This window comes from Herpailurus yagouaroundi, unplaced genomic scaffold (genome assembly GCF_014898765.1).
Source record: "Herpailurus yagouaroundi ecotype Mexico unplaced genomic scaffold, PumYag 196, whole genome shotgun sequence".
NCBI lineage: Eukaryota > Metazoa > Chordata > Mammalia > Carnivora > Felidae > Herpailurus > Herpailurus yagouaroundi.
In genome coordinates, this window is record NW_024412427.1 from 11,123,097 (window position 1) to 11,147,204 (window position 24,108).

The following is a 24,108-nucleotide window of genomic DNA, read 5'->3' on the forward strand; positions in this document are numbered from 1 at the left end:
GTGAAACTGACCAGCTGCCAGAAGGAAACCTACCTGTAAGACTGGGCCTCTGAGCTAAGGTAAACAGCAGAGTGGGCGGGCAAGGCACACTGCTCTTGCAGGTGGTGGCCTGTGGGGCAGTGGCCAGTCCTGCCTGATTGGGAGGAGTAAGTGGCATTTTCTGCCTATGACATCCTCATTGCACAGATAAGAATCACCCAGTCCAGCAGGCTCAGAGTCAGTCTGGTGCCCCCGCCCCCCAGCAGAGTGGCCAGTGACAAATCATGAGGCCACCAAACATGTGGACGTGCCCCAGTTTGTGACAGTGTGGGTCTTGGGGACATTGATCCTCTTTCCTCAGAAGTAGAGTCATTTTTTTCTTAGCTGTCTCTTGCCCTTAATAATCTTTCATCCCGGGGTGCCTGTGTGGCTTAGTTGGTTGAGCATCCGTCCGACTTTGGTTCAGGTCATGTTCTCAAGGCTTGTGAGTTCGAGCCCCACATCGGGCTCTGTGCTGATAGCTCAGAGCCTGGAGCGTGGTTTGGATTCTGTGTCTCCCTCTCTCTCTGCCCCTCCCCTGCTCATGCTCGCTCTCTCTCTCTCTCTCTCTCTCTCTCTCAAAAATAAACATTCAAAAAAATTTTTTTTAAAATATTTCATCCCATATTGCTGAACACAGTCTGGAGCCAGAAAGACTTGAATCTGGATCCTGGCTTTCCCATTACCAACTCACTCTTTTTAGGAAATTCATCTAACCTTTCTGAGTCACTCGGTTTTTAATCTGTAAAATGGGGAGAATATCTTCCAGGGGTGTTTTAAGTTTGAGAAATAATGTATATAAATAGCACTGCAGTTACCATTAGTAAGAATCATGCAGGAGGGATTTCCTACATAATTCCGTGATCAAAGCTTCAGAATTGGTAGAGTCATTCAGGGTCATTGGAATGAACATACTTTTCAAAGCTTGAAATAAGCTATTTTATGCCCTCCGGGGTTGACGCAGAGAAATTAAGGATGGGGTTCCCAGAAACCTAGATGATCTAATAGATGCTGTTGCTGGCTGTCTGGGCGAATAGTTTACAGTTCAGCTTGACTGAAGACTCTGCACAGAATGTGGGCTGCCCTCTGCCACCACCCCCGCCCCCCCACAGCCCCCTGCCCCCAGTGGCCAGCAACTGTGGCAGAGAATATTCATGCTCAGGGTATCTGTTTGGGTCATGACAGCTGTGAGTCATTACATTCAGCCAAGAGCATCTCCAGCCTAGTCCTTTGGACCCATGAGTGGAGACTGAGAAGTCTGTGAGTCTAGGGTGAAGGTACTCAGACTTGTAATGTGGCTAAGAATTCAGTTTAAACATTAGTTGCCAGTGCTAACATGCCTGCTCACACATTCACCTTTTTGTTTTCCTGTCCTGGCCAGTGGGGAGGAGAAGAGGTATGTCGGCCCTGCCCCAAGTATAGGCCCCAGAAGCTGGGACTCTGTGGTGCTTGGGATCAGGATGAGTCATACAGACACACAATTGTGGTGTTAGGGAACAGCCTGCTGGCAGAGCTGGTGCTAGCCTACAGTGGTCCAGCTGAAAGATCCAGTTACCAAAGGCTGTATTTGTGTGTGTGTGTGTGTGTGTGTGTGTTGTTTTTATTAACTATTGTATAAATATAAGAGACTATGGATTAAAAAACCAGACAAATTAAAGAGAATAATAACATAATAAGCACCTTTGAAGCTCCCGGTCCCCCGCCGCCCCCCCCCCCCCCGCACTCCTGCCAGTTGGACTGGATTCTTCAAGTGGAATTTTATTTCTGAGTGACTGAGGCTCAGAGAGGGAAGGTGACTTGCCTGAAGTTTCAGCTTGTCAGCAACCGAGGCAGAGACTGGATAAGCCACCGTGGGTGTAGTAGGGAATCTGATTCCATCTGACCCAGTAAGTCTAAGGAAGGGTGAGCCTTTCGTCTCATTAGGTCCTGGTCATCTCTGACACCTGGTGCCTGGAACAAGCTGTCCTGTGCCCCAGGTCCCAGCTCTGTGTGTTCTGGCGTATAGCTTTAATCCTCTGGCCTGTCAGCCAGCAAGAGTGAGTAGCAGCTCCCGGTTCTTGCAAAGGTCACCACAGGCCAGAAGCCAACTGGATGCTGGTGACAGTTCCTCCAGGCACATGGGAATGTATCTTTGCAGCTGTTTGTAATTGCAGCCAGGAGCCTCATGGGAGCCTTCCCAGTCTCTGTGCACTTTGTTACCTTCTTGTCACCCTGTCTGAAATCCAGAGTGGCTAGAGGCAGGGAACAAAGGCCTACCTGGGCTCTCAGGCCACAGGATTTGTTTTAGGAATAGCATAGATTTTTTTTCAGCCCAGGGGATCAGAAAGAACCACTGAGAAATGTAAATAGTGATGTGGGAGTGGAGGAATGGCAAAGGTTTGTTCTCCTTTCTTGAGGTTGTAACATTGTTTAATAATAGTAATTCTCCGTGCACATAACCCTTTCCCATACTTCTTGTTCTGGGAGCAAGGAGGAGGCTTTCCCTACAGTCTCGGGAAGGCTTGAGTCAGGGCTTTACCCTCCCAGCTTTGAAAACCCAGAATCATGGAACTTTCAGGTCAGGAAAAAAGGACCCCGCAAGCTCTCCGTGCCAGTGTTTCCAAAGTATGGGAGTTCACAGACCACTAACATTTTTTTTTAAACTCTGGTGACAGAGTTGCCAACTTATTTTGCTGACAACATTAAAACAGTCAACTGCCAGCCATTCATCACCATTTCATAAAAGGACTTTTTAAAAAAATTTTTTTAATGTTTATTTATTTTTTAAGAATGAGAAAGAGCATGAGTGGGGGAGAGGCAGAGAGAGAGGGAGACACAGAATCCAAAGTAGGCTCCAGGTTCTGAGCTGTCAGCACAGAGCCCGATGCGGGGATCGAGCTCACAGAACATGAGATCATGACCTGAGCCGAAGTCGGACGCCTAACTGACTGAGCCACCCAGGTGCCCCCATAAAAGGACTTTTTTAAAAAATGTTTATTTTGAGAGAGAGAGACATAGAGTGAGAGTGGGGAAGGGGCAGAGAGAGAGAGGAGGGAGGGAGGGAGGGAGGGAGGGGGAGAGAGAGAGAGAGAGAGAGAGAGAAAATCTCAAACAGGCTCCAGGCTTGATCTCATGAACCATGAAATTATGACCTGAGCCGAAATCCAAAGTCAGATGCTTAACGGACTGAGCCACCCAAGCACCCTGAGAAAGGACTTTTTTTTTTTTTCAACGTTTATTTATTTTTGGGACAGAGAGAGACAGAGCATGAACAGGGGAGGGGCAGAGAGAGAGGGAGACACAGAATCGAAAACAGGCTCCAGGCTCTGAGCCATCAGCCCAGAGCCTGACGCGGGGCTCGAACTCACGGACCGCGAGATCGTGACCTGGCTGAAGTCGGACGCTTAACCGACTGCGCCACCCAGGCACCCCGAGAAAGGACTTTTTAACAACAATCAGGAACAAAGAGACACCTGTCACTTCTCATGAATCTTAAATTCAAAACATTCGCCTTTAACAAGCTCTGAACTACCTTGTTCTGATTATTGTGACTGTGACACAGACCAGTGAAATCTGTCGCAGACTGGTCTGGATGTCTTATTCGCCAGGGGTCTGCAGCTGTCATCCTTTGGTTGGAAGTGCTGGCTGCATATTGGACTCACCAGAGAAGCAGTTACAAACTAATACGGGTATCTAGGCCCCACCCCGAGACACTCTGATATACTTAGTCCAGGTAGGGCTCCCCCGGTGATTTTATTTTGCAGCCAGAATTGAGAATCACATGTGTAATCCAGTCCCCCTTCTGATGCATGAAACCCTGGTATAGCAGTTCTACCAAGTGTCCGTACAGCCAAGACAAACGACCTCAATGTTTGGGAGGCTCCCATCTCTTAAGTCTCCCCAGACTCTGATTTGGAGGAAGGGATTTTCTAAAGGTCAGGATCAGAGAGGGGAAGGGAACTTCTGTTCATTAAGTGGCTGCTGGGACCCAGACCCAGTGGTAAGTTGTTTTTTTTAAAGGTGCTCTTGGGGCGCCTGGGTGGCTCAGTTGGCTAAGCATCCGACTCCGGCTCAGGTCACGATCTCACAGCCCGTGAGTTCGAGCCCCGCGTCAGGCTCTGGGCTGATGGCTCAGAGCCTGGAGCCTGCTTCCGATTCTGTGTCTCCCTCTCTCTCTGCCCCTCCCCCCGTTCATGCTCTGTCTCTCTCTGTCTCAAAAATAAATAAACGTTAAAAAAAAAAATTTTAAAGGTGCTCTCTTAATTAGTTTATTTTAAGTAATACTTATTACTTTCTTTAAAATACAATAAAGTGTAAAGAAAGAAATAAAAATAGCACATAATCCTACTGTCACATACCCCTAATTGAGTTAAAAGGTAGGAGGAGCACAGTGTGATAGGCAGAAAATGCTCCCTCCCACAAAGATGTCCACATAATCCCCAGAACCTGTGAATATATTACTTTATGTGGCAAAAGGACTTAAAGTTAAGGCTTTTCAGATGGGGAAATTAGCCTGGATTATCCAGGTGAGCCCAGTGTAATCTGCAAGGGCCCTTAGAAAGTGGAAGAGCTGGAGGAGGGAAATCTCTTCCATATGGTTTTGCTGTGAACCTGAAGCTGCTCTAAAAACTCGTCTATTTTTCTAAAAAAAAAAGTGGAAAAGGGAAGCAAAAGAGGAGGTCTGAGTGATGCAGGGTAGCAAGGACTTATTTGGCGTTGCTGGGTGGAGTAGGAAGGGGGTTGTGAGGTGAACTCAGGCCGCTGCCTCGCTGCAAAGGCAAACGGATGGCTTCTGCCCTAGAGTTTCCAGCGGGCACGCAGGTACCTTGATTTTAGCCTGTGAGACCCAGAACTGTAATATAAGCTGTATTGTTTAAACCACCAAGTTTGTGGTGATTTGTTACAGCAGCCTTAGAAAATAGTAATATATCTGTGCCGGGTTTTTCACATATCTTGTTTAATTCATGTAACCCTCCTATGAAGTAGACCCTATTCTAGCCCTGTTTTAGAGACAGGAAAGCTGAGACAGAGAAACTTGCTGGCAGAGCAGGGATTTTAACCAAGGTCTTTGTCTTTCTGAGGCCAAGTTTGGGCTGCACTGTCCTGCTCCTTCCCTCCAGCTGCACTCTGCCTGCCTGCCTGCCCATACCACCGTGTGTAGCAGGTCCTCCCTGGGGCTTTGGGGAGAGCCTCTCCCTGGTGGGATTCTTCAATCCTTCTGGGAGTGTGGGGCGGTGATGTTAGAGGGAGGGTGTCAGAAGAGCTCTTCAAATCCTCCAAGGAAGAGTGAAGGACATTTGAAGAGCAAGGCAGACAACCTAAGACGTGAGTTAAGGAAAATGGAAAGCATTTCCTAAGACCCAGGGCTGTGGCACCACAGAGACTCACCGTGGGGCTCTAATCTCCATAGGTTCACACTGCCCTTCCTGTCCATGATCCCATGTGGACAGACAGCACCCTGCTTGGGGATGGGAGAAATTACCCTTGGACACCCCTAGATTGTGGGGCAGAGGGCATTGTCTTGCTAAAACGCCCCCTTTGTGGTGCCCAGAGGCATTCACAGCATTGCCACCTGTAACTAGCCAGGCCCACAGTGGGAGGTGCAGAGTCCAAACGTAGGACTTCACACCAGCTTTGGGCATGGGGAGCCATTGACTCAAGGGTTTGAGGCTTGCCTCTTGGCACCCCAGAGTCTCTGAATCTGGGGGAGGGTTTCTGCCTTTGAGCTACCCAGGCTCTCCCTGGGCTTCTTCGTCCTGTGGAGCCATGCCCATAAGAAAGGGTTCCAAGGAGAATCAGCATTTGGTTAACTGTGAGTGTCTGTCTTTGCAGTCCTGAGAAACATCTTTGTCCTCGCCTGCATCATTATCGTCTGCTCCCTGCTCTTCCCTGTCCTGTGGCACCTCTGGATTTATGCAGGAAGTGCCAACTCTAATTTCTTTTATGCCATCACATTGACCTTCAATGTTGGGCAGGTAAGAGCACTAAACGGGGATTCATTTTGTAGCCTCAGACATTCAGCAGAGGCCCTGGGTTCTGCAAACTAGGGGTTTGGGTGTGAGTGAGGGGAAAGTTTGCCTGAAGTAGCTCATGGTCCAGTAGAGAGGATTAAACAGAGCAAAGGAAAGGTGAATTCAGCCAGCATTTACTGGGCACCATGCTGAGCTATCACCCCATTGATTCTCACAGCAAGTCTGTGAGATAGTGTTATCACTAGTTTACAAATAGTAACGGAGCCTCACATAGGTTGTCTCTTGCCCAAGGTCATCGGAGGAGCCAAGAACCAAATTCAGGGAAGGCTCCATTTCTGAGGCCACCCTCTTTCTATAACAGTACCTGGGCTGTGTGTCACTGTACTGAGTGCAGTGTGTGTGGTGGGCGGAGGGCAGAGGCAGGAGGAGGGGAGACTTTTCAGACTCTGGGAGAGCAGGGGCAAAGGCAGCAAGATGAGAAAATAGTTCGGTCTAGCTGTTGGGTAAGTCTGGAGCACAGATGGTGGGGCTGGGAATAGTGGGTGAGGAGGCTGTAGGGGTCAGAGGTACCAGCTAGGAACTCTGATCTTCCCCTGACCCAGGGGAAGCCCCTCCCTTGGTGCCATAGAGCAGTGGTTCTCAGAGCGAGAGGGTGGTTGTTAAGAATGCAGATTCCCTGTTAGTGTTTTAAATCCTATGGTTACATTATGACTGTCACAATTACATGGCTTTGATTGTTAAAAAAACAAACACAAAACATTCTCTGACCCTACTCCCAAGAATGTTGAGTCAATAGATGTGGAAAACAGCGTCAGGAGTTTGTATTTTTTTTTTTTTTAATTTTTTTTTTTCAACATTTATTTATTTTTGGGACAGAGAGAGACAGAGCATGAATGGGTGAGGGGCAGAGAGAGAGGGAGACACAGAATCGGAAACAGGCTCCAGGCTCCGAGCCATCAGCCCAGAGCCTGACGCGGGGCTCAAACTCACCGCGAGATCGTGACCTGGCTGAAGTCGGACGCTTAACCAACTGCGCCACCCAGGCGCCCTCAGGAGTTTGTATTTTTAATAAGCTTTCTCAGAGACTCTGTTGCAGGTGGTCTAGCAAACTTTTCTGAAGTTCCCTTAGGTCAGCTCTGTCCTCCTTGTGCGGTCTTATGAGAATCAGTTGTACCATTTACCATTTCAATGGCTGTTGGTGCAGCCAGGCATTTCCTGTGCGTTATGGGCTGGATGGGAAGCCAGGCTAGCTGGAGAGACTAATGATGCCAGTGAAGAGTCCCCGGAGGAGATCCTTCCCTCCAAGGTTAGCTGCTGGGAAAGAAGGAGGGAGGAGTTTGGGCTTTTGCAGTGAGTGATGGGTCTGGTATTTCCTGCACGGACATTTCTGGACAATTAACGTCCAGCCCAGCTATTTATCTTGGTTTGTGAACAGCAGGAAGAGAGACAGAGGGCCCTGTAGCCCGGGTGGGACTGTGCCGGAGGGTCTGCTCGGCCTGTCGCACACAGGCTGTTCATGGTAGATGCTCGGCACCTCCTGTGTCCTGTGCCGACAGAAATCTGCAGGATTCAACTTAACACCTCGAGAAAATCCAAAAGGTTGTTCTGGCCCTTGTGTCTTGCTGAAATCCCTTAATTATCCTTTGAAAGTGATGGCTGGCATGTGAGGGCATTGGACCTGCCCTGGGCCTCTGTGGGGCTTGGCAATCTCCACTGAAATAGTCCACAGCTTGTCATCAGGTCATAAGTGTCAGGTGTGGGTCAGAAATACAGTTGCAGTGATTATGAAGTATTTGTGGAACTTGCCAGATAACAGCTTTTTCCCCCTGTGGTTGCCATTAGGAGGGAGGGTCTCTGTAAATGGCATGGGAGGTGTTTGCAAGTGCTCAGGTGACTTCTAAGGCAGGAGAGACTGAATTGTTGGAAAATAGGGCTGGGGTTGGGAACGAAAGGAGTGTGCTAGTGGCTGAGCTATGGAGAAAATTCAGGCTGAGCTCTTGGCATTGTATTTTACCTTTTTCTTTTAATCTCTTTTTAAAATGTACTTTTAGTCACACAAGTAATACATGAATTCACTGCTGGGATGAGAAAGCAAACAAAATAGAAGCATATGGAACAAAAAGTAAAGGTCCATGTCTTCCCACCCCAGGGCATATATCATGATCAGGATCAGTTTGATGCATCTTTGCAGACCTTCTCTGTGCTTTTACAGACAGCTCTCAGTACATATGCACACATACAGAGCTTTCTTGTTTATATAAAGAAATGGCCTCCTACTCTAGGTGCTGCTAGTTGGCTTGCAGTTTTTCACTTGGTGATCTCCTCTTGATAATGGTTCTCAGAGCCTGTGGGTAGGAGGAGCTTGATTTATTTGACTAGGTAGGCCCCTACTGATGGACATTGAGGTTGCTTCTGGTGGTTCTGCTATAAACAGAATAAATGCTATAAATGCCTTGGGCATCCCTCCATTGAATCTCATATAGTGTTTTCTTTTTCTTTCTTTTTCTTTTTTCTTTTTTTTTCTTTTCCTCGTTTCCTCTCCTCTCCTCGTTTCCTCTCCTCTCCTCTCCTCTCCTCTCCTCTCCTCTCCTCTCCTCTCCTCGCTTCCTCTCCTCTCCTCTCCTCGTTTCCTCTCCTCTCCTCTTTTTCTTTTTCTTTTCTAAGATTTTTATTTATTTATTTTGAGAGAGAGTGAGAAAGCTCCAGCAGGGGAGGGGCAGAGAGAGAGGCATGAGCGAAAATCCCAAACAGGCTCGGCACTGTCTCCACAGAGCCCGATGTGGGACTCAAACTCATGAACCGTGAGATCATGGCCTCAGCCAAAGTCGGATGCTTAACCAACAGACCCACCCAGGTGCCCCTCATATACCATTTTCTTAAGATAAACTCCAGGTGGTGGGATTTACTGGGCCAGAGGACATGTGCATTGTGCATTTTTGGCAGATATTGCCATGTTGCCCTTCAGACAGGTCATACCAACCTCCTTGGCTCTTAGCTGTGGTCTGTAGTGCTTATAAACTGGCAGTTTGTGCAGACATTGGCACACCTTTGTCATTGGCCACCTTGGGTCTGGACTCTGTGGCTCTGAGTCAGACAACTTTGTCAGGTCGAGTGTTTTCTGGGACTGCTGGCTTTGTTTGGGCTTTGTGGCTGCTGCTGCCAGATCACTAAAGGGACATATCACATGGGGCACTTATTCACCAAGGCAGTCACTCAAGTCCTGTCCCTGTCCTGGAGGATTGACTGAGGTAGAAGAGTGCCCCTCATGAGGGTTATACACACCTGCCTTCAGGCTGTTTGGGAGCAACAGAGGACAAATATGAGACATTTAGAATTTTAGTAAACTGTTGAGTATCTGCTCCTTAAAAAGACCTTCCACAAGGTTCCCCTGCCTCACTGTCTCTTCTTAGCCCCCTGTTTGTTTCTTCCAAGCATTTATCCCAGTTTGTAACTTTACATTACTTGCTTCTGTGTCTGCCTCCCAGGCCAGACCTGCTTGTAAGCTTCTTGCCAGCAGAGCTCTGCCTGTCCTTCCCGCTGCAGGCAGCTTTGGGTTTGGCAGAGGGCAGGTGTTTAGCAAACACTTGTTGAATGAATGAATGAATGAAACAAAGATAGCCAGGGAGAACATTGTGTGATTAATGGCCAAGTGGGGAGAGTAACCACTGGAGGAATCTAGAGGGAACCTTTCCTGTTGTGAGTGGTCAGGGAATGCCCTGGGGAGCAAGGAGTAGCAGCTGGGCCTTTTACACTTGGAGAGTGAAAGGTCTGGGAAGTGGGCAGGTTGGGGGCCAGGGCACCCCTCTGGCAGAGGCTAGTGGCTAGCAGCTCTGTCCTTAACCCTTCTCCAGCTTCTGCCAGAACCTGGTCTCTGTGGCTGATGAAGCCCCTACATGTCCTCCACAGCTCAAGCCAGGTCCACTTCCATCTGACCTACAGTCAGTGCTGCCATTGAGATGTATGGCATTTGGGGACATACCTTCAATCCCACAGCTGGCTGTTTTCAGCTCTTCTAGCTGGAATGATGTCTTAGAGTTCTTGGTCCTCCCTCTCCCCTCCCCGGGCAAGACTGATCAAGCTGTCCTGGGAAGAGCTGGATTTTCAGCAGGCATCAGGAGCCCAGTCCATCATTGCTGAATGCAGAGACCACCTTGACCCACAGATTTTAAGTCCTGCTCTGTTTGAGTTGGTCAGTGCCACACTTTGTTATACAACAATCTGTGTTGGTAAATTCTTAGTTACACTGGCAGATAAACCAGTGACTTAGGCTCCATCCTTTCCCCTTGGGGCCATTAAGTATTTTTCAGCATGTGGCATGGATCATTTGTTAATTATAATTGTGCCTCAGAGTCAGTAACCAGGAAATGACAACAGTAAAACATCCATAGGGTGTGAGTGCATGCACGCTCATGCACATGTGTAAGAAAGGTGGGGGAGGAGGAGAGATTGAGGTAGATTGGTTGGTTGAGGTCCTCTTCTACTTCCTCACTGTGTGACCTTCAGCAAGTAACTTGACTTCTTTGATTTGCAGTGTTCTTTTTTTTTATGGGCAGAAAACTTTTTGATTTTTAAAAAAAATTTTTTAAACTTACTATTTTTAAAATTTAAATCCAAGTTAGTTAATATATAGTGTAATAATGGTCTCAGGAGTAGAATTTAGTGATTCATCACTTACATATAACACCCAGTGCTTATCCCAACAAGTGCCCTCCTTAATGCCCCTCGCCCATTTAGCCTATCCCCCCCACCCCGCCAGCAACCCTCAGTTTGTTCTCTGTATTTAAGAATCTCTTAGGATTTGTCTCCCTCTCTGTTTTTATATTATTTTTGCTTCCCTTCCCTTATGTTCATCTGTTTTGTGTCTTAAATTCCACATATGAGTGAAGTCATAATTATGATATTTGTCTTTCTCTGACTGACTTATTGGGTTGTAGTGTTCTTAAAACCAGGGATGACAACCCAGCCTCCCTGGATTTGGGCATGTGTAGGTCCTGTTGCTATTATCATATGTTAACATGAGAAGTAGCACCAGTGACCTGCTATTCAGATACCCAGAGCAAATTCCCAGGGAAACATTCGAACAAAACAAACTTCTTCCCTTTTTTTTTTAAACAAAAAAACAAAACTCTTTTCTTCTGCAGGTCAGCAACCAGCAGAAGAAAAATAGTCATCAAAGATTATATATAAACAAAAAGTAACATGTTTAAATTTAGCTTTTTTAAAGGAGTAAGATAAAACATCCGACTCACCCTAATTCATCTTAAAAACAGGAAACATAAGGAAATCTCCCCCTAAAATTATAATTAATAGTGGCTCATGTTTAAAGAGTGCCTACTAGGAGCCAGGCCCGTATGATCCCTTTAATCTTCTGGATCATGTGCTTGTGTGGCCTTCTGGACCTTTCCCTATACGTTCCCATGTACTTGTGTGCTCCTGGAGAAGAGCTTTATTTGTGTGTGTGTGTTTTATTATTGGCAACATGATGAAGTATGACTTTTTTCCTTTCAATAAAACATCTTGGTGATCTTTTCTTGTTTGTATAAGAGGGAAGTGCCTCACCACAGTTGATGGAGCTGCTCCCCTCCTGATAGCTTCTTAAGCTGTTTTTCTTTGTTCTTGTATAATAAGGAATACACTTAGTCCCCTTATAACTGCCTTTTGAGGGAGGCACCAGTACAAATGACCAAGTGGAGGCCTGGAAGTCCCCAAGCTCTGAGGGGTGTGTTTATTTATGCTCATTTGTCGTGTCCTCTTGTTACACTGGAGGTTCCATGAGGGCAGCTCTAGGTCTGTCTTCTTCACAAGTGTATCACCAGCACCAGGACTATTCAGTGACTGTTTATTGATAAATAAATGGAATGAGCTGGAATCCGAAACCACATTTTATGACCAGTGATCCCGTATAATCCTGTGTACCCTAACCTCCCAGTCCTAGTATCTGTTTAGGACAAAGCTGGGCCTGTGGCAGGTCCTGCTGGATTCGTAGGGGGTCAGAGCCAGACCCCATGTGGCTGACCCTGAAAGCCCCGCTCCTGTTCTGTGTCCGTGTCCAAAATGGATCCCCAGTGTCCAGAGAGTGTCCCAGCAGGTCCATGAACTGCTGCCTCCTCATCATGGGCTGCCGGCTCTGAACCCTTCTCCTTGTAGTATAGAACCTGTAGATCCTAGGCTGGCCCTGCCTTGGCCATTCTGCTGTCTTCAAGGAAGCCTGGAGCCCTGGGGTCCTGCCACAAGCCTTCTGACATGTTGGGTCCTGCTCAGGTCTGGCTTATTTGCTCCAGCACAAATGAAACCACAGTCCTGTCTCCTGGAATTACCTTTCAGTTGGTCTGGTGTGTCATTCTGGGGAATGGGACAATGAGGAAATAAATGTCTGGGGACATGTTGAGCAGATCATCAGTGTTTGGGTGGTGCATAGCCCCCATTTGTGGACAGCCAGGGCCCATTTCAGATTTAATCCGTGCTTTGTGTGTGGTCCTGACTGCAAGATCCAGGGTATGTGTGTGGGGCGGTGGGGGAAGAGGTCTTCCTCCTGACACGAGGGGCCTGTGGCCCAGGCTGGAGCCCTTGCTGTCGTCCAGCTCAGTGTGTGTGTTTACTTTGCTTTCCTTCCAGGTGGCATTTTGCCAGGTCTTCATTCATTCCTTCATCCCTCCTGTCTTCAAACTCTGTGCTCAGCATCCCAAGCGTGGCTCTCACAGGCCCTTCCCTGCCTTCTCTCCTCCTACAGCCAGAGTGACAGGAAAAGCCTGAGCTAAATATAGGGGGGCAAGGCCAGCAGAAAGCCTGGGTTTGGAGGTCTAGCCTCGATGGTGACTCCCAGCCCCTCTGTCATGGCTTGCTGGCCTTAGGCAAGTCACATAAGTTCTTGGGCCTAATTAATTTATTTGTATATATTGGGCATTTGTTATGTGCCAGGCACTCTGCTAGCACAGTGTGAATGAGACACAGCCCTGCCTCCTCGGAGCCCAAGGTCTGTGGGAGAGAAAGAAAAGGAACCGGTCAGGGTCAGGGCAGCCGGGTGGTGCTGTGGATGGGTTAAAGAGGCTGGGGAGCCCAGAGCTGAGGCGGGTAAGGAAGCTTCTGTGGGGAGGCAGCCTGTACGTGGCATCCCCGGGGCAGGTAGATGCAAACCTGGCTCTGGGTGGTGAGACCTGGGAGGAAGAGAGCATGAGTGAGGGAGTGTGGAAGGCAGTTCTGCGGGGCTGGCATGCCCTGCCAGAGGGTGGGAGCCCTAGCATGCTGAGTACTGGGCTGAGTCTGTGGTTTTAGGCTGAGGATAACTGTGATCCCATCTTTGCTTGGAAAACCTCACCATGCCAGGAGGGGGAGAGGTGAGGGGTGTGAGCTGGAATCTGGAGCCCAGGGAGGCTGTTTAAATCTGGTGAGAGGTGATAGCGGCCTCTGTTTCTCTGCCTACAAGAAGGGTGGCTGTGAGGACTCAGTACAGAGTTGGGTGGGGAAAGCTTTTGTGAATTGAAAAGAGCCACCTGGATGACAATTGCCATCATACCGGCTTTGGTCTTACACTGTGGCCTTCCAGACCCCAAGACGGAGGTATAGTGACTTTCCTGTTACTTTGCATCTTTAGAGATAGAGGGTGGAGCTCGGTTCTCCGCCATCATCTCCCACATGTGTCCACTCAGGCCTGGGTTGGGTCACGCCAAAGCCCTGTCCAGCTCCACGAGTCAGCCGTCAGCCCCTCTGGCTCCCACGTTCCTGGACCCCAGGCAGCGTGGGCAGAGGATGCTGTGCTTGATTGTTGATGGAAACAACCACGTGAGCTCCCGCAGGTGCAGGTTAGCTGTCCAGTGTCAGCATCTCCAGCCCAAGCAGTAGACCTGGGGAACTGCGACATGCCTGGGGTGACAGCAGCTGCTTCTCTGGGAAGTGGCAGCCTAGGTGCCAGTGTTGGCCGAGGCTGCTCTTGTGAGCCCCACAGCTTCTAGACGCACCGAGGTAACAGCCTTCACTGCCTCGGATGTCTCTGATACTTATTTTGCCTTTTCCCAAAAAACTCTCTTCCTGGCTAAGTGTCAGGACTGGGGCCTGGGAGCACAGCCTCATCAGGGGTGTTAGTGTAGACCAAGGGCCAGCATGGGCCCATAACAGGACCCAGGTACAGACCTTTTGCTCCCCAGAATCCTTAACTGGGAGGGGCTGTGGGGAGGATGGGAAGAAGTAGGCCTTGGGCCTCAGGCAGGACTGGCATTGCAGCCCAAATGCTTCCCTTACTCCCATGTGACCCTGGGCAAGACCCTTGAGCTTGGAGTTTGCTCATCTCTGAGTGGGGCTTATAAACCCTACCCCGGAATGTTGTGAAAATTCAGTGATGTGCTTTTTTTAAATTCAAGTCCAGTTGACACACAATGTTACATTGGTTTCAGGTGTACAGCCTAGTGATTGGACAGCTCACTTATGCTGTGCCTAGAAGTGTAACTGCCATCTGTCCCCATACAGCGCTATTACAGTGCCATTGACTGGTCCCTGTGCTGTACCTTTCATTCCTGTGACTTTTCATTCCATGATGGGAAGCCTGTACTTCCCACTCCCCTTCACCCATTTTGCCCATCCCCCAACCCTCTAATGATTTTTTTAATTAAAGAGCCTGGTCTGGAGCAGCTACCCAGAAGTTGTTGGTTTCCCTGTCTCTCCACTTCCCCACCCTGTAATGGAGCATGTTCTAACCATTTTATTCCACTTGTGAAGTGCCTCTCTCTGTCACTGGCCATCCTTTTATCAGCTACCTCATTAAATCTTCATCGTGGCCCAAAAGATAGTGATGGAACCGTCATGGCTGCCAGTGAGAGAAATGTGGTCTGACTGAGCCCTCACAAGGGGGAGGGGACCAGCAAAGCACTCCCAGAGTGCCAGCCCTTTCCTGGGTCTGGGGTCACAGAGCTGGAGCAGATGCCATCCCATCTGGTTGGGAGGCCAACAGGAAGTGACTTCATCCCAGGGATCACGTAACTGAGCATGGGGTTAGGGAAGAATCTGGGGCAGGAGATGCAGATGATTCCTTTCTAGGGATAAGCAGGAGCCCTTTGTGGGAAGAGCCATTCCAGCTGAGGCAGTGAGGTATGGCCACAAAGTGTTTTCAGGACCAGGCTGTGTTCAGGGCTCCTTGGCCATGTGGGTGTGGTGCAGGGCAGAGTGGGGCACCGGGGGCTTCTGAGCAGACAAGTGAAGGGTTCGTTCGTGTGTGTGTGTGTGTGTGTGTGTGTGTGTGTGTGTGTGAGAGAGAGAGAGAGAGGGAGAGAGACAGACAGACAGACACTGAGAACCTGAGAGAGATCCCTCAGGGGCCAGGAGGATGCAGGAGGCCTTCCAGAAAGAAGTGGCAGTGGGAGGGATAAAAGGAGGCTGAGTTGGAAGTCTGAGGAAGGGGATTGGCAGGACTTGGTTGATGGCAAGAGAGAAGCTAAGGAGTCCAGACACAGCTCTTAAGGGCCACTGTAAAGAATGGGCTTCTCAGGTGCCTGGCCAGCTTAGTCAGTACAGCATGTGACCCTAGATCTCAGGGTCATGTGTTCGAGCCCCACATTGGGCATGGAGTCTTCTTAAAATAAAAAATAAATAAAAATAAAGAATGGGCTGTTCTTCAGGTCTCTGAAAACACACAGGGACAGAGCAAAGACTGGGGGAGCCACCATTGTGAGTAAACTAGTTTTATCACTCACTTTACAGATGAGGAAAATGCAGCTTAGATTTGGGAAAGTGACTTACATAGGGTCACACAACCACTAACTTGTCCATGCTCTTTCCATTGCTCCTTGCCCAACTTCCCTCACCTAGACTGGGCAGAGGGGCTCTGGATCTGTAGCTGCTGTGTTGCTTGAATCCCAGGGCCTGAAATCCCTGCTCCTTAGCCCAAATGGAAAGCCCCAAGGTCAGAAGAGGGAGGTTGTCTTGGCCAGCCTGTTACTAGCTAGGGGTGTCTCAAAGAGCCAAGCCTCCAGGCCAGCCTGGTGTCCCCAAGATGCCTTCCCCATAGGCCAGGGTCAGGTCACCCAATCGGGAACACTGACCTTTGGTTCCAGACAGATCAAGCTGGCACACAGGACTCTTCCCTCCATACCACCCTCCCCTTACACTTTATCATGAAAATTTTCACAGACACAGCAAAGTTGAAAGATTTAACATTGAACGCCCATATACCTACCACCTAGACTCTACCGTTAACATTTTACTATACTTTTGTGATCACAAATTATCCATCCCTCAATCCCTTATTTTAATCATTATTACACTATATGTTAACTAATTTGGATTTAAATAAAATTAAAAAAAAACCCACAAAGTATAGATATCACTATATTGCCTGCTAAATATCTTAGCATGTGTATTATTAACCAGAGCTCAATACTTACTTACATTTTTCTTATATGAAATTTATATAAAGTGAAAAACACAAATCTTAACATGTACATTTTCTTTTTTTATAATTTTTTTTATTTTTTCAATATATGAAGTTTATTGCTCATCCCAAAAGGTGCCCTCCTCAATACCCATAACATGTACATTTTCTGAAGCTGCCTTTCATTCAGCAAAAATTTTAAATTTATTTACTTTGAGAGAGAACATGCACACACAAGCGTGAGTGGGGAAAGGAAAGAGAGAGAGGGAGAGAGAAGATCCTAAGCAGATTCCATGCTGTCAGCTCAGAGCCCAATGTGGGGCTCAGTCCCATGAACTGTGAGATCATGACCTGAGCTGAAATCAAGAGTTGGACACTTAACTGATTCAGCCACCCAGGTACCCCAGCAGCAAAATATTTTTGAGATTCATTTATATAGCTGCAGATAATAACACATTGCTTTTTTAAAATAAACTTGTAAATTCCAGAATAACTTTAGATATAGAAAATTCCCATATGCTCCACACCCATGATCTAAGCCAGGGAACTACATTACATTTAAGTGTCCTGTCTCCCCCATGTCCTCTGCCTGCTTTCTCAGTCTTTCCTAATTTCTCATGACCTGGACAGTCTTGAGGAGCACTGGCCAAGTATCTTATAGAGTGTCCCCATTTTGGACTTCTTGCGCTTTTCTTTTTGTAAGTTGGGGGTTTGGATTTTTGGAATGCTCAGTCGGTACATGCTAGCCACCTGATTTCATGATGATGTTACCCTTCATTTGTTCAAGACAGTGTTTGTGGGGCTTCTTCAGGATAGAATTACTATTTTCTCTTTCCCTGCTCTGCTCTTTGGAAGTAAGTTACCTCTCCTAGCCCACCCTTGGGGGCAGAGGGTGGGGAGTAGGAAGAACTAAGCTCCACCTCCTGGGTGAGGTATGTTTTTTGGAATTCTTCTGTAACGGTTCCAAAAGCAATTCTCTCTCATTTATTTATTCAGTCATGTATGAGCTGGTTGCTTTTATTTCTTTAATCAATATAATACATATACATAATTTACAATGTTAAGGATTATAAGGAAAAAGAATGGTTCCCTAAGGGCTTAGTTATTTGTTACTTGTAAATAACATACATACTGTAGTTTTTTCCCCCATTTTATATTAAATTGAACTATATGAACTTTCCAATATGCAACCATTTTTGATCTGCAAAATGGCCATTTCATATGGTTCAACCTAATACCTTGTATTTTGACTTTCTAATCCTCGTGCTGCTGATTGTGTGTGACACTGGAGTTGGTTCATTTGTTTTATTGTGAATTGTGACTTTGCATATGATCCTCATCACATCTGGCTCCCAGCTTAGCCACAGCTCCAGACCAGACACCTTGGGCCTAGGTGAGAAAGGGGCTGCAGGATGTGAGGTCAGCCTTTGCTGTGGTAACTGCCCGGCACGGGCAGCTGTGGGGCAAAGCCTTGGGGGCTCCCTGGACTGTCAGCTCCACGGATACCCTCAGCTGCTAGTTCTCTGCCCTGTGGCAGACTGGGCCCCAGGTATATCACCTTGCTGCAGGGTCACGGCCACTAGGCCAGCTCTCATGTGTAGTCTCAGGCCAACTATTGAACCTTTTGTGCCTCAGTTTCCTCTGGTGTAGGTCCTCAGCTTTTCCTTCAGGCCCCTCTGTGTTCTCCTTCCTGCCCACAGTATGAAGCTGTCCAGGACAGGGGTCTCCGGAGGTCAGAGGCCAAGATCCCAGGCTCTGCTCAACCTCTGACCTACTCTAAGACCCTAGCCGGGTGTTCCCCCTCCACTCCTCCACTGGGCTTCCATCTTCCCATCTATGCCAACAAGGTGGTTGATACTAATGGTCTAAGAGGCCTCTAAGTGGCTGAGAAATGGGGCTGTGAGCCCCTCTCCCCACATCCTGCCATGCAGCAGGGCTCTGCCCCTCCTGCCCCAGGCACTGGGAGTCTTGGGATGAATGGGATTGTAAAACAGCACAAGTCCTTATTCCTCTCTGGGCTTCTGTCAGGGGGATAGTACTGAGCTTCTGGGGCCCTTTGGATTCTGTGGCCTATCCAGGAAAGGCCGACTGAGCTGGTCACGGATACCATGGTGGCAGAACGCCTCGGGGACCCTGCCTAGTCCAGGGGAGGAGGCACAATCATCAGGCAGTCACACAGATGAAAGAAAAACTGCAATTTGGATGAGTTTGTGTTAACCAAGTAGAGGTTAATGGGGCCAAGACCCAATCTGGGAGTGTGGGAGGGCTTCTCTAAGGAAGTGACCTTTCCTGAGACCTGAAGGGTAAGCAGATGTTGGCTGGATGAAAGGGAAGGCAGGCAGAGGAAACAGCAGAGATCCTGCAGCAAAAGGAAAGAAGCCAGTGTGGCTGGAGCTGAGTGAGGTGGAGCAGGCGAGAGGGTGAGGCATGCACATGGGGCAGGGACCAGGTACAAGGCCTCAGAGCCCCAAAAGAGTCTGATCTTCATCCTAGGAGCCCTAGGAAGCCTTTGGAGGACTTTTAGCTGGGAAGTAATAGGCCTAGATTTATTTTGAGAAGCAACCTCTGGCTGCGAGAGAGAATGGACTGGTGGGGTCAGGGGTGCGGGAGGCCTGAGACCAAGGAGCCCAGAGCAGAGATTGATGTTGTTTCGATGACAGTGGCTTTGTCCAGGGTGTTAGCTGTAAGAACAGGTAGAAATGGGTGGTTCTGAGTTTGGGAGATAAAACTGCCAGGACTTAGTGGCCTTGTGTCCAGGAGAAGTATCAGGTTATTCTGTGGCCTAAGAACCTGGAGGGAAGATGGGGGCATGGGTTCACCATGGGAGCAGCAGCTTTGACCGGGGGCTCAGCTGTACCATGGAGGAGCCTGTGGGCACCCAAGAGGTGAGGTTAGAAGGGCCACTGGCTGCAGAGGTACATTCTGGAGTGCAGAGGCCAGGGCCTGGGAAGGTGGCGTGAACCCCACAGGGGTGGAGAGGGGCAATACAGGGGCACAGGGGTGGAGAGGTCCAATGCAAGACCTTGTGGGGTCAGTTGTAGGCCCTGAGGTAGGAGTCCCTGGGCAGGGTCACCCCAACACCCGCCTACCCTCTCAGAGACCCAAGGTTCAGGGGTAGGTTCCTCAGAGCTTCTCACACCTTCTCTCTCCCCCCAGATCCTGCTCATCTCCGATTACTTCTATGCCTTCCTGCGGCGGGAGTACTACCTCACACATGGTCTCTACTTGACTGCCAAGGACGGCACGGAGGCCATGCTTGTGCTCAAGTAGGCCTGGCTGGGCACAGGGCTGCATGGACTTCAGGGGGTGGAAGGGCCAGAAGCTGGGCCAAGCCCCCTAGCCAGAGTTGCCAGCAGAGGAGACCTCCGGCAGATGAGGTTCGAGTCCAGGGTTACAGATCTCTGGCACCAGAGAGGAGCCATGGCTGGCAGCAAGGCCAATGGGGAATAGCCAGGAGCTCCTCCACTTGGACCCCCACTTTGTGGTTCTGCACACCGGGGAGCCCCCTCCGAGGCTCGAAAGGGGAAGAAGCAGGTGAGCAGGGTTTGTTAGGTTGTGACTACTTAATAAATGGTTTTTTGTTACAAAGAAATCGATCCTGGGCCCACACTGCACTCCTGGAAGGGGTGGGCTTGGCTGCTAACACCACCGTGGTATACTACACACTGGTGTGGGTTTCTAGAATGAGCCCCAAGTCCACAACACGCAAGTTTGTGCCCTGGCCAGCTGAGACTGGTGTAGGGCAGGCTACTCCCACCCCACCCCCCAGCAGCTCCCCCCCCCCCCCCCATTCCCCAAGCAGCTGGAGGCAAAGGGCCAGGCGGGCCTGAGCAATCTTTATTCTGCAGAGGGACAATGACCACAGATCCGTACACCTTGTCAAGACCAGGTGAGCCAGGGGCCAGTCTTTCAGGGGTGGGCAGGTCCAAGCAGGGGGGCAGCGCCTCAGGTGAGGGAGGGGCAGATGGGCAGGGGCCTAAAAAAAGAAAAAGACAAACCACACGGAGCAGGGGTGCTGGAAGCTCTTCCTTATTCTCCCGCATCCCAGCCAGCACCCAGAGGGGTAACCCTAACAATGACTGGCCCAGGACCCACCCACGGGCAGAGTAGGTGTGGTTGGTGTGCCCTGGCTAGGAGGCGGCATCCCTGCCCAGCCCACCCAGGGCAGAGACCGTTAAGTTCAGGAGCCAGGAGCTCCCTGGGTAGAGCCTGACAGGGCACCCCCCCACCCCCATTCCCAGGCCAACCCCTCCCCCCCTACTGCTGCTTCAGAAGCCGAAGGTTTCCTGGGAGGCGTAGACCATGTAGAGGAAGCCATCGTCATCCTTCTCCTGCTCGTAGATGTCGGCGATGGGCGTAGACACGCTCACCATGCTGTGCTGGTTCACCAGCAGGAAGAAGGCCTGCGTGGGGTTCAGCTGCAGGCGGCGCCTGGGGTGGCAGAAGGGCAGGGGCCTTCTGTGAGGGGCCAGGCTCCTGGGTGGGTGGTGCCCTGACCACACCCCCGCCCCATCCCCAATGATTCTGAGACCACCCCCATCCCAGCCCTTTCTGGAGGCACTCACCTCTGACCTGACACAGACCCCAGCCCTGACCTTTCCCAACCTACCTAGGACTGGGATCCAAAGCCCGGGCCCAAGTCCCACCCTCCCCCAGAAGGCCCCAAGCCCCTTCTGACTGCTGCTGCCCACGCACCGGATGATCTTGACCAACTCGCTCATGTTGACATGGTCTGGCACCAGGAACTTGGTCTTGTCCAGGACTGGCAGCTGCTTCTCACCCTTGTAGCGCTCGATGATCACCTAGGGGTGGGGCAGGGGATGCGTGAGATGGGCGGGGCCTGGAGCCACAGGGATAGGAGGGGGCGGTGAGACTCACCGGGATCTTGCTGGGGTGCTGGTCGCGGATCTGCTGCACCTCCTTACAGCGGTCGGCTGCGGACAGGAGACAGGCAGTAAGGCCAAGAGGTCCCGCTTGCCCCGCCCGTCGCCGGCCCCGCCCCCCGGGCTCCCGCCCCCGGGGCCGTCAGGCCCCAGGGCCTGGCACCGGCTGGACTGGGAGGCGAAGCCCGGGCCCAGGCCAGAACCTGCCTCCCGGCCCCGGGGGGTCCAGCCTGAGTCTGACGTCACGGGGCTGACGTCGCCTGCGGCAGTCAGGGTCAGTCGTGGTTCCCACCTCCCCCCCCCCACTCCGTGTCCCCGCTCCGCACCCGCAGACTGCCCGCCGGGCCTCACCGAAGGTCCGCCGCTGCTTGAAAGGCCGGTCTGAGGGCATCGCGCGGGCCCGGCAGGGCGCGCAGGCCGGGGCTCCGGGACGCGTGGCTTGGGGGCTCTGGCTGAGATTCGGGGGCTCCGCGCCTCGCGCTCAAGGGCTCCGGTTCTCGAGCTGAGCCTGGCGGCGGTGGCTCGGGGAGGTAACTCGCCCGGGTGACGTCAGGTCACAACATTCCTTAAAGGGGAGGCCGGCGCACTGCTCCCATTGGGCCGACGCAAAACCCGCCCGCCCGGGCCTGTGACGTCATGGCGCAGAGAGCTGGACTCCAAGCCAGCACGGCGGAGGGGTGGGGCGGGGCTCCCAGGTCGCGTCACAGTCCTGTGACGTCATGAGCTGCCGGCCCATCTCCCCGAGGCCGGGGCTGAGAGACTGGCAAGCCTGCCGGGAGTTGAGAGAGCTGACTCGCAGCTCTGACAGCGGGAAAGCGCGCGGGCCAGTCCGGGGCTCAGCATTTTCCGTTCCCCCTGGGGCTAAGTCATCCCACAGCACACTGGGAGGCCGTTCCCTTCAAGCGATGGTGTGAGGCGCTGGAGGTGACGATGGCAGTAAACCCAAAAACCTCGCCTCCATGGAGCTCATGGTTAGAGAAAGAAAGCTAGGGTCGGGGGGATTACAACTTGAAAACAAGATGCTAAAAAGGAACACACAGGTTTTCAAAGGAATTTCTAGAATTGAAAAAGCTATTTGAAATTCAAGTCTGAAAGGATCAGGCAAGAAAGTAGATGGGACACAGCAGAAGATAAGTCACGCAACTGGAGGATTGAAAGGAAGCAACCAGAGAAACAAGGTGATAGACCTTCTAAAAGGGGAAGTGATAGGAATAGGGAAGTGAGAAGACCCGCAGGTCCAATCAGAATTCCTAAAGGAGAGAAAAGAAGTGGGAGAGGCAGTTCTTGAAGAGCTTCCAGACTTGATTAAAGACCAGGATCCTTACATAAAATCCAGAGCAGGATAAATAAAAGTAGCATCGTGGCACTTTGTAATGAGTTTGCAGAACTCTAAAGAGAAGAAGAAAAATGGTGAGCAACTAAGCTGGTAAACATGTAGGTAAATAAACAGTGGAACATGAACAGTGATGATTAATCTGGGGAGTTACAAAAGGAGCACAGGACACAACCGGAAGACTGGAGAGAGTAATCAGTTCAAGTGTTCTAAGAGGCTTGATATATTTGAGGGGGGCAGGATAAAGATACTGATAATTTACAAAGCTTTGTGAATTCAGGAAGTGTGTATTTCAGACACTTACAAGGGAATCACTAAAAGAATAGCAAGTGTAACTGCCAATAGAGAAAAGGAGAAAAAAAAGTAAAAAGAATGGTATATAAATGATGCAAAACCAGAGTAAATGTAAAACATGAGTAAATGTTTTACATTCACTTATTAAAAACATGATCAGGGGCGCCTGGGTGGCTCAGTCGGTTGAGCGTCTGACTTCAGCTCAGGTCATGATCTCACGGTTCGTGGGTTCGAGCCCCACGTCGGGCTCTGTGCTGACAGCTCAGAGCCTGGAGCCCGCTTCAGATTCTATGTCTTCCCCTCTCTCTGCCTGTCTCCTGGCTCATGCTCTGTCTCTGTCTCAAAAATAAATAACATTGGGGCGCCTGGGTGGCAGGCTCAGTTGGTTAAGTGTCCAGCTTCAGCTCAGGTCATGATCTCAGTCCGTGAGTTTGAGCCCTGTGTCAGGCTCTGTGCTGACAGCTCAGAACCTGGAGCCTGCTTTGGATTCTGTGTCTCCCTCTCTCTCTGCCGCTCCCCTGCTCATGCTCTGTCTCTGTCTCAAAAATAAATAAAAACATTTAAAAAATAAATAACATTAAAAAAATTAAAAATAAATAAATAAAACATGATCAGACTGGCCAAGAAAAATAAATGCAGCTCTATATGCTGTTTACAAGAGGACATTTAAAACTTAAGGGCACCAAAAGTAAAATGATGGGAAAAGGTATACTAGAGAGAAGCTAACCAGAAGGTATAGCTATAGCAAAATCAGACAGAAAAGTCCTTAAGGTAAAAAACATTATTAGAGATCCAGAGGATGACCAATAAATTATGAAAAGTACAACTTGTAGGAAGACAACAATTCTTATAAAACATACAAGTTAGAGGTCTAAAAGGCTGAATGTATAAAAGTGATAGGATACAAGGAGAAATTGCCAGATCTTCCATCATAGTGAGAGATTTAAGACTTCTTTCAGTAACTGATAGACCCAACAGCCAAAAAAAGATACAGAAAGATATTAATAATCCTGATCAATGAACCCTGATGGAACCCTGAACCCAGTATTGCTACTTTCAAGCACACAAGAAACATTTACCAAAAAATGACATAAAAAATGGCCCCAACTTGAATCTCAACAGGTATCGAACAGTTTCATAAAGACCATATTCTGTGACCACAGACCAGACCCAAATGAATTCTAAATGTTTGGACACATAAACATCTAAAAAACATTTTACTCAAAGATGAAATCCTATTGAAATGAAAACTATTTAGATCAAAAAAATGAG

At 49.5% G+C, this 24,108-nt stretch overlaps 2 protein-coding genes across 3 annotated transcripts in view; one reads left to right on the forward strand and one right to left on the reverse strand.

Annotated features, from left to right (window-relative positions):
• The window catches only part of PIGU (phosphatidylinositol glycan anchor biosynthesis class U), an 83,425-nt gene extending 63,503 nt beyond the window's left edge, over positions 1-19,922 (forward strand). For both annotated transcript variants that reach the window (XM_040447275.1, XM_040447276.1), the window contains 2 exons: positions 5,830-5,972; positions 19,483-19,922. In XM_040447275.1, the coding sequence (XP_040303209.1) occupies positions 5,830-5,972; positions 19,483-19,596 (257 nt within the window). In that variant the 3' untranslated portion in view covers positions 19,597-19,922. The remainder of the gene's footprint in view (positions 1-5,829; positions 5,973-19,482) is intronic.
• Positions 19,923-20,141: 219 nt separating this feature from the next.
• MAP1LC3A (microtubule associated protein 1 light chain 3 alpha) lies at positions 20,142-21,824 on the reverse strand. The gene is made up of 5 exons (XM_040447277.1): positions 21,561-21,824; positions 21,205-21,260; positions 21,022-21,128; positions 20,588-20,757; positions 20,142-20,302 (listed from the first exon to the last, which is right to left on the reverse strand). Exons 1-4 carry the CDS (start codon positions 21,598-21,600, stop codon positions 20,595-20,597), a joined length of 366 nt encoding a protein of 121 aa, XP_040303211.1. The 5' UTR covers positions 21,601-21,824; the 3' UTR covers positions 20,142-20,302; positions 20,588-20,594.
• Positions 21,825-24,108: the final 2,284 nt, after the last annotated feature.

Bases quoted from the DNA above. Each gene is read 5' to 3' on its own strand.
- MAP1LC3A (XM_040447277.1), bottom strand. From the start codon at position 21,600: ATGCCCTCAGACCGGCCTTTCAAGCAGCGGCGGACCTTCG. The intron at 21,129-21,204 runs GTGAGTCTCACC...CCCCACCCCTAG, and splicing joins AGCACCCCAGCAAGATCCCG to GTGATCATCGAGCGCTACAA. The intron at 20,758-21,021 runs GTGCGTGGGCAG...CTGCCACCCCAG, and splicing joins GAGTTGGTCAAGATCATCCG to GCGCCGCCTGCAGCTGAACC.